This window comes from Erinaceus europaeus, chromosome 4 (genome assembly GCF_950295315.1).
Source record: "Erinaceus europaeus chromosome 4, mEriEur2.1, whole genome shotgun sequence".
NCBI lineage: Eukaryota > Metazoa > Chordata > Mammalia > Eulipotyphla > Erinaceidae > Erinaceus > Erinaceus europaeus.
Window position 1 is genome coordinate 54199686 of NC_080165.1, and position 9884 is coordinate 54209569.

The 9884-nt window shown below is 44.0% G+C and overlaps 1 protein-coding gene across 1 annotated transcript; it reads left to right on the forward strand.

Annotated features, from left to right (window-relative positions):
- Positions 1-3283: 3283 nt before the first annotated feature.
- MUC22 (mucin 22) lies at positions 3284-9350 on the forward strand. The gene is made up of 3 exons (XM_060190761.1): positions 3284-7064; positions 7823-8226; positions 9087-9350. Exons 1-3 carry the CDS (start codon positions 3284-3286, stop codon positions 9348-9350), a joined length of 4449 nt encoding a protein of 1482 aa, XP_060046744.1.
- The last annotated feature ends 534 nt before the right edge of the window (positions 9351-9884 follow it).

Sequence of the window (9884 nt, forward strand, 5' to 3'; positions counted from 1 at the left end):
ATTTAGGTTTTTATTTTTTAATATGTTAAGAGTTTTACTATATGACTTTGGACTATAAGTACCGAGTTACCTGTACATATTTATGGTTTATGAAAAGAACAGACACTTGAAGCTTCTTGCTTGGCCTGAGGTGGTGTGAAGATGCCTTTTGGAGGGGCCATAGCTTAGGATATGCACTATTGAGGATGGACCTGTTGACACCGCGTGGCCAACCATTAAGCTTCAGCTTGTCATAACTTTGTACATAGTGGCATTGTAGTTATTCTTATATGGGAAAGGGAGTTACCTACCATAAGAAGTACTTAGAATTTTTTTTAAAAATTATATTTATTTATTTTTCCTTTTGTTGCCCTTGTTGTTTTTTATTGTTGTAGTTATTGTTCTTGTTATTTATGTCATTGTTAGATAGGACAGAGAGAAATGGAGAGAGGAGGGGAAGACAGAAATGGGGAGAGAAAAATAGACACCTGTAGACCTGCTTCACTGCCTGTGAAGCAACTCTCCTGCAGGTGGGGACCCGGGGGCACGAACTGGGATCCTTGAGCCGGTCCTTGCACTTTGCACCACCTGCACTTAACCTGCTGCACTACTGCCCGACTCCTGTACTTAGAAATTTTTAAGTTGAATGCCTAGTTTTAGACTATTTTAAAAAAAACTGTAGAACTCTTTATTGTCAGCAAAGTGAAGAGTCACTGAACCAAAAAAGCTTAAGACCTATTGCAACTAACACAATTTGTAAAGTTTTATTAGCTTTTTCACGTTTAGAATTATGAAGTGTTACAAAATTTAAGTAAATATACTGTATATAAAAAATATAAAGTGGCTCAGGAGATGGTGCAGCAGATCATAAGACCTTGATGTTTTAGGTTCTGCAGTTTAATCCCCAGCACCAAAAGATAAGACTGATGCTCTGTTTCTCTTTTTCACTCTCATTAATTAAAAAAAGTAAAAAATTAAGAAAAGAAAATTATAGATTTGCTATCAAGCTCAATAATAAATTCTACAATTCTTGAGATCAATACATCCACTTCAGCATCTGAGATAATAAAACACTCAATTCACTGCAGGTTCAACAGGAACAGATGGCTCTACTAGCTCATACTCAACAACATCTGAGCTTATGGAAATCTCCAGCCAAGTCTCTAATAACAGTGGGAATTCTGTTACTACATATACGTCAACAACTACAATACACTCTAGTGACACAACTCCATCTGTGACCATTACGACTCCCACAGATAAATCTGCATCAACTAAAGCACCAACCACAGAATCTAGTCTCACAACACCCTCTGAGCCTACCACAAAGGTCACAGAAACATCCGTGCAAACCACAGCTGTGACATCTGAGACCTCCATGACCTCCACAGATACATCAGTGCCAAGCACAAATTCAGCCACACACAACAGCTTGACTACAGCCTCTGACACCACTAAGAACCCCACAGATAAATCTGCATCAACTAAAGCACTAACCATAGAGTCTAGTCTCACAACACGCTCTGAGCCTACCAGAAAGGCCAGAGAAACATCTGTGAAAAGCACAGTTGCAACAACCAACGCAAGATTGACAGCAACCTCTGAGGCCACCACGACCTCCACAGAAACATCAGTGCCAAGTACAACTACGGCCACACAAAACAGCTTGACTACAACTTCTGACATGACTATGACCCCCACAGATATATCTACATCAACTAAAGTACCAACCACAGAGTCTGGTCTCACAACACGCTCTGAGACTACCACAAGAGCTACAAAAGCATCCGTGCAAAGCTCAGCTGCAACCACCAGCAGGAGTTTGACAGCAACCTCTGAGGCCACCACAACCTCCACAGAAACATCAGTGCCAAGCTCAACTTCAGCCACACACAACAGCTTGACTACAACCTCTGACACCACCATGAATCCCACAGATAAAGCTGCATCAACTAAAGCACCAACCACAGAGTCTAGTCTCACAACACTCTCTGAGACCACCACAAAGGCCACAGAAACATCTGTGCAAAGAACAGCTGCAACCTCTGAGGCTACCACAACCTTCACAGAAGCATCAGTGCCAAGCTCAACTTTGGTCACACACAACAGCTTGACTACAACCTTGGAGACCACCATGATCCCCACAGATAAAGCTACATCAACTAAAGCACCAACCACAGAGTCTAGTCTCACAACACTCTCTTCGACCACCACAAAGGCCACAGACACATCTGTGCAAAGCACAGCGACAACTACCAGCACGAGTTTGACAGCAACCTCTGAGGCCACCACAACCTCCACAGATATATCAGTGCCAAGCACAACTTTGGCCACACACAACAGCTTGACTACAACCTTGGACACCACTAAGAACCCCACAGATAAATCTGCATCAACTAAAGCACCAACCACAGAAACTAGTCTCACAACACTCTCTGAGCTTACCACAAAGGTTATAGAAACATCCATGCAAAGCACAGCTACAACTACCAGCATGAGTTTGACAGCAACCTCTGAGGCCACCACAACCTCCACAGAAACATCAGTGCCTAGCACAACTTTGACAACACACAACAACTTGACTACAACTTCGAAGACCACTATGATTCCCACAGATAAATCTGCATCAACTAAAGCATCAACCACGGAGTATAGTCTCACAACATTCTCTGAGCCTACCACAAAGGTCACAGAAACATCAGTGCCAAACATAGCTTCAGCCACACACAACAGCTTGACTATAACCTCGGAGACCACTATGATCCCCACAGATAAATCTGCATCAACTAAAGCATCAACCACAGAGTCTAGTCTCACAACATTCTCTGAGCCTACCACAAAGGTCACAGAAACATCAGTGCCAAACATAGCTTCAGCCACACACAACAGCTTGACTACAACCTCTGACACCACTATAAACCTCAGAGATAAATCTACATCAACTAAAGCACCAGCCACAGAGTCTAGTCTCACAACACGCTCTGAGACCACCACAAAGGCCACAGACACATCTGTGCAAAGCACAGCGACAACTACCAGCACAAGTTTGACAGCAACTTCTGAGGCCACCACAACCTCCACAGATACATCAGTGCCTAGCACTACTTTGGCCACACACAACAGCTTGACTACAACCTTGGACACCACTAAGAACCCCACAGATAAATCTGCATCAACTAAAGCACCAACCACAGAGTCTAGTCTCACAACATTCTCTGAGCCTACCACAAAGGCCACAGAAACATCTGTGCAAAGCTCAGCTGCAACCACCAGCACAAGTTTGACAGCAACCTCTGAGGCCACCATGACCTCCACAGATACATCAATGGCAAGCACAACTTTGGCCACACACAACAGCTTGACTACAACCTCTGACACCACTATGAATCCCACAGATAAATCTGCATCAACTAAAGAACCAACCACAGAGTCTAGTCTCACAACACTCTCTGAGCCTACCACAAAGGCCACAGAAACATCCGTGCAAAGCACAGCAGCAACCACCAGCAGGAGTTTGACAGCAACCTCTGAGGCCACCACAACCTCCACAGATACATCAGTGCCTAGCACAACTTCAGCCACACACAACAGCTTAACTACAACCTCTGACACCACTATGAACCCCGCAGGTAAATATGCATCAACTAAAGTACCAACCACAGAGTCTAGTCTCACAACACTCTCTGAGACCACCACAAAGGCCACAGAAACATCTGTGCAAAGAACAGCTGCAACCTCTGAGGCTACCACAACCTTCACAGAAGCATCAGTGCCAAGCTCAACTTTGGCCACACACAACAGCTTGACTACAACCTTGGAGACCACCATGATCCCCACAGATAAAGCTACATCAACTAAAGCACCAACCACAGAGTCTAGTCTCACAACATTTTCTGAGCCTACCACAAAGGTCACAGAAACATCAGTGCCAAACATAGCTTCAGCCACACACAACAGCTTGACTACAACCTCTGACATCACTATAAACCTCAGAGATAAATCTACATCAACTAAAGCACCAGCCACAGAGTCTACTCTCACAACACGCTCTGAGACCACCACAAAGGCCACAGACACATCTGTGCAAAGCACAGTGACAACCACCAGCACGAGTTTGACAGCAACTTCTGAGGCCACCACAACTTTCACAGATATATCAGTGCCAAGCACAACTTTGGCCACACACAACAGCTTGACTACAACCTTGGACACCACTAAGAACCCCACAGATAAATATGTATCAACTAAAGTACCAACCACAGAGTCTAGTCTCACAACATTCTCTGAGCCTACCACAAAGGCCACAGAAACATCTGTGCAAAGCTCAGCTGCAATCACCAGCACAATTTTGACAGCAACCTCTGAGGCCACCATGACCTCCACAGATACATCAATGGCAAGCACAACTTTGGCCACACACAACAGCTTGACTACAACCTCTGACACCACTATAAACCTCAGAGATAAATCTGCATCGACTAAAGAACCAACCACAGAGTCTAGTCTCACAACACTCTCTTCGACCACCGCAAAGGCCACAGACACATCTGTGCAAAGCACAGCGACAACTACCAGCATGAGTTTGACAGCAACCTCTGAGGCCACCACAACCTCCACAGATATATCAGTGCCAAGCACAACTTTGGCCACACACAACAGCTTGACTACAACCTTGGACACCACTAAGAACCCCACAGATAAATCTGCATCAACTAAAGCACCAACCACAGAAACTAGTCTCACAACATTCTCTGAGCCTACCACAAAGGTTATAGAAACATCCATGCAAAGCACAGCTACAACTACCAGCATGAGTTTGACAGCAACCTCTGAGGCCACCACAACCTCCACAGAAACATCAGTGCCTAGCACAACTTTGACAACACACAACAACTTGACTACAACCTCGAAGACCACTATGATTCCCACAGATAAATCTGCATCAACTAAAGCATCAACCACGGAGTATAGTCTCACAACATTCTCTGAGCCTACCACAAAGGTCACAGAAACATCAGTGCCAAACATAGCTTCAGCCACACACAACAGCTTGACTATAACCTCGGAGACCACTATGATCCCCACAGATAAATCTGCATCAACTAAAGCATCAACCACAGAGTCTAGTCTCACAACATTCTCTGAGCCTACCACAAAGGTCACAGAAACATCAGTGCCAAACATAGCTTCAGCCACACACAACAGCTTGACTACAACCTCTGACACCACTATAAACCTCAGAGATAAATCTACATCAACTAAAGCACCAGCCACAGAGTCTAGTCTCACAACACGCTCTGAGACCACCACAAAGGCCACAGACAAATCTGTGCAAAGCACAGCGACAACTACCAGCACGAGTTTGACAGCAACTTCTGAGGCCACCACAACCTTCACAGATATATCAGTGCCAAGCACAACTTTGGCCACACACAACAGCTTGACTACAACCTTGGACACCACTAAGAACCCCACAGATAAATCTGCATCAACTAAAGCACCAACCACAGAGTCTAGTCTCACAACATTCTCTGAGCCTACCACAAAGGCCACAGAAACATCTGTGCAAAGCTCAGCTGCAACCACCAGCACAAGTTTGACAGCAACCTCTGAGGCCACCATGACCTCCACAGATACATCAATGGCAAGCACAACTTTGGCCACACACAACAGCTTGACTACAACCTCTGACACCACTATGAATCCCACAGATAAATCTGCATCAACTAAAGAACCAACCACAGAGTCTAGTCTCACAACACTCTCTGAGCCTACCACAAAGGCCACAGAAACATCCGTGCAAAGCACAGCAGCAACCACCAGCAGGAGTTTGACAGCAACCTCTGAGGCCACCACAACCTCCACAGATACATCAGTGCCTAGCACAACTTCAGCCACACACAACAGCTTAACTACAACCTCTGACACCACTATGAACCCCACAGGTAAATATGCATCAACTAAAGTACCAACCACAGAGTCTAGTCTCACAACACTCTCTGAGACCACCACAAAGGCCACAGAAACATCTGTGCAAAGAACAGCTGCAACCTCTGAGGCTACCACAACCTTCACAGAAGCATCAGTGCCAAGCTCAACTTTGGCCACACACAACAGCTTGACTACAACCTTGGAGACCACCATGATCCCCACAGATAAAGCTACATCAACTAAAGCACCAACCACAGAGTCTAGTCTCACAACATTTTCTGAGCCTACCACAAAGGTCACAGAAACATCAGTGCCAAACATAGCTTCAGCCACACACAACAGCTTGACTACAACCTCTGACACCACTATAAACCTCAGAGATAAATCTACATCAACTAAAGCACCAGCCACAGAGTCTACTCTCACAACACGCTCTGAGACCACCACAAAGGCCACAGACACATCTGTGCAAAGCACAGTGACAACCACCAGCACGAGTTTGACAGCAACTTCTGAGGCCACCACAACCTTCACAGATACATCAGTGCCTAGCACTACTTTGGCCACACACAACAGCTTGACTACAACCTCTGACACCACTATGAACCCCACAGGTAAATCTGCAACAACTAAAGCACCAACCACAGAGTCTAGTCTCACAACACTCTCTGAGTCTACCACGAGAGCCACAGAAACATCTGTGCAAAGCACAGCAGCAACCACCAGCACTAGTTTGACAGCAACCTCTGAGGCTTCCACAATCTCCACAGATAGATCAGTGCTAAGCACAGCTTCTGGCACAAACAACTTGACTACAGCCTCAGAGACCATTATGACCCCCACAGAAATATCTGTACCCAGTACAGCTGCAACCACACACACTAGTCACAGAACAACTTCTGTGATCACCTCGCCTTCCTCTGAAACTTTAATGCCCAAATATTCCACTCTACAGTCAGGACTCACTACAGTCTCAGTAGCCACCACAACTTCCACTTTCGTTTCCTCACCCCTCTTGTCTCTCACTTCTACCTCTGGGACCACCACAGCTTCCACAAATGTCTCTGGACCTTTCACATCGCCTCCCCCCAGTTTGATCTCCACCAAGATTACTGAATTTTCTACTCAACCTGCCTCCAACACAGTCATATCAGGTAATAACCGCCGTGATTTCCCTAAGCAGACATGTAACTCCAGGAACAACCACTACTTAAAATTTGTTTATATTCTAAGTTCTAGTCAAGCCACTATCCCTCTAAGATCTGACTTATTTATAATCGTAGTCGTCTCTACTCTGACCTCAACTCTCTGTTTAGTATCCACATTTTCATCTCAATCAGAAAATCTTATCTGCAAATATTCCCGTACAGTGTTAATGATACTTTACTTTTTCCTACTGAACACATGATTCTGTCACAGCCACCTTGATCTGTCAGATTGTCCTTATTTTGTGAAATCATTCTATCCTATCCATCACTTCACCTTCATGGTAGTGACAGTGTTCTCTCTTTTCTTCAGACTGTCTTTACCTTATGAGAAATGTCCTCATATCACCCTTACAGATATACTATGTGACTACATCACATGAGTATTATATCTTACCACTTTTTTCACTTCTATAATTAAGTAAATCATCTGTTTATTAATTAATCAAGGTCATACTTCTTCAATATTTTGCTCATACTATGACTAGCAGTGCCAGTGATCATAGCCTGCCTTCTGTTCTCTGAACACTCATCTCTACTCTGGGGACCATTACCTCAGATAAATCATTTTCTGTTCTCTCTTCCCACTGTGTTGCCTCTCCTCAAATCACTACAAACAGAATTTTGCTAGTTTTAGTCCCTTTGATTAAGTGAAACTTAATCTGTCAGCTCTGCAAATACATCATGTTATCTGACTTGTTCCCTAGGCACTGGAACCACTAGGACCAGACAAACTACCTCCATCTCTGTCACCAGGGTCCCTGGGATGGAGACCATGGCCAGTACCACTAGCAATACTATTTCTGGGACATCCCCACATACCTCTGAGATGGGCACATCAAAAATTGGAGCATCATTAACTACCTCAGCTCAAGATACCAGAATTACGTGGACAGGATCTACCCATAAGTCATCCACAGCTCCTGGAGCTAGCACCAATTCCTGTAAAACAGACTCCATCACTATTGGCACAAACACTATTAGCACAAGTCACACACCAACAAAGGTGGTCAAACCAAGTGGCTATTTACAGTCCTGGAGTATCATCCTCATCTCTCTGGCTGCAACTGTGGTTGGTGTTGGACTGCTAGTAGGACTTGGATTTTGCCTGGTGAGTATTCAGTAAATGGGTAACTGGGGAAACTGCTAAGAAGCTGGGTGATGAGTGGAAGTAGAATTCATATAAATTCAGGGAGTCAGGCAGTAGTGCAGCGGGTTAAGTGCACGTGGTGCAAAAGGCAAGAATCAGTGTAAGGATCCCAATTCGAGCCCCCAGCTCCCCACCTGCAGGGAAGTCTTTGCTCATTGTAACATATGTGTTCAACCAGTGCACCACCACCAGACCTCTATTGTTCCTACTACTGAGATCACATTTGAAAAATACTGCAGAATATGAATTAGTTTACTAATTGCTTGGCTCAGAGTTGAGTACTTAAAGTATATCATATTATTCAACTTGCTCTATAGTCCTATGGGGTTAATATAGATCCCTTAAAGTAATGGATCTGAGCTCTGTGATCATAGTTATTTGTCTTAACACATATAGTAAGTGGCAAAACTGGGTCTAATCAAGAATGGTTTCATCCTAGAGCTCATGTTTATAATCTCAAGCTTCTATGTGGTCAACTTTCTGAGGAATCTCAATTCAATGTTTCTGTCCTTTATTTATCTAATTCACAGAGTCTCTATCTTTGACATGGGGAAGTGAAATTACTTAAGTCTAACTGTATGTAACCTCATTATGCTGTAGAGAATATAGTAGTAAGGTAACAGAAAAGGACTTTTTTCATAAAGAAAGAGTAAAACAAGGGAAGAGTGAAAAAGCTGTGATAAGGATGATAGCTAAGAGAGGAAAAACTAGATGAGTTAAAAGTAAAAGTCTAACGATAGTAAAATGGGCATGTTTGGTAAGAAAGAATTTCATTTTATAACAATATTTTTCTCTTTCATAAGGGCGTTTCATCCCCACAGATAAGCAATGGCATTTATTACCCTCATAGTCAGACCATGGGTCTTGGTTTAAATATAGACTCGGGCCTGGATTCTGGAACATTCCACAGCCTGGGAAATGAACTGGCTCATGGAGGAACATATGACTTTGGACACAGAGTGAGCCATAGCCATGGAGGTGATTATGGCATGAATCATGGCACAAGTCACAGAGAGAACTATGAAATGGATCACAGAGGACACCACCATGAAAACCATGATAGGACAGGAAGGCTATGGCCATAGACTAAATATTGGAAATTATTACAGAGAAAGTAAAGTAGGGGGCCTGGTGGTGGTGCACCTGGTGGTGAGTGCACATATTATAATATGCAAGGACCCAGGTTCAAGCTTCCAGTCCCCACCTGCATGGGGAAAGCTTTGAAAGTGGTGAAGCAGTGCTGCGGGTCTCTCTCTCTCTCCATCTCTCTTTTTCCCTACCCTCTCCATTTTTGGCTGTCTCTATCCAATAAATAAAGGCATTTTATTTAAAAAAAAAAAGAGAGAGAAAATAAAATTTAGTATGGGTGGTGGGCACCATGGCGGAGAAGAAAAGAATGGTTAATGTGAAATATAAGAAGTTCCCCAGATCCCACCTGCAGGGGAGTTGCTTCACAAGCGGTGAAGCAGGTCTGCAGGTGTCTATCTTTCTCTCCTCCTCTCAGTCTTCCCCTCCTCTCTCGATTTCTCTCTGTCTTATCTTTAAAAAAATTAAAAGAAAAATAAAGGAGGAGGAGGAAGAGGAGGAGGAGGAAGAGGAGGAGAAGGAGGAGGAGGAAG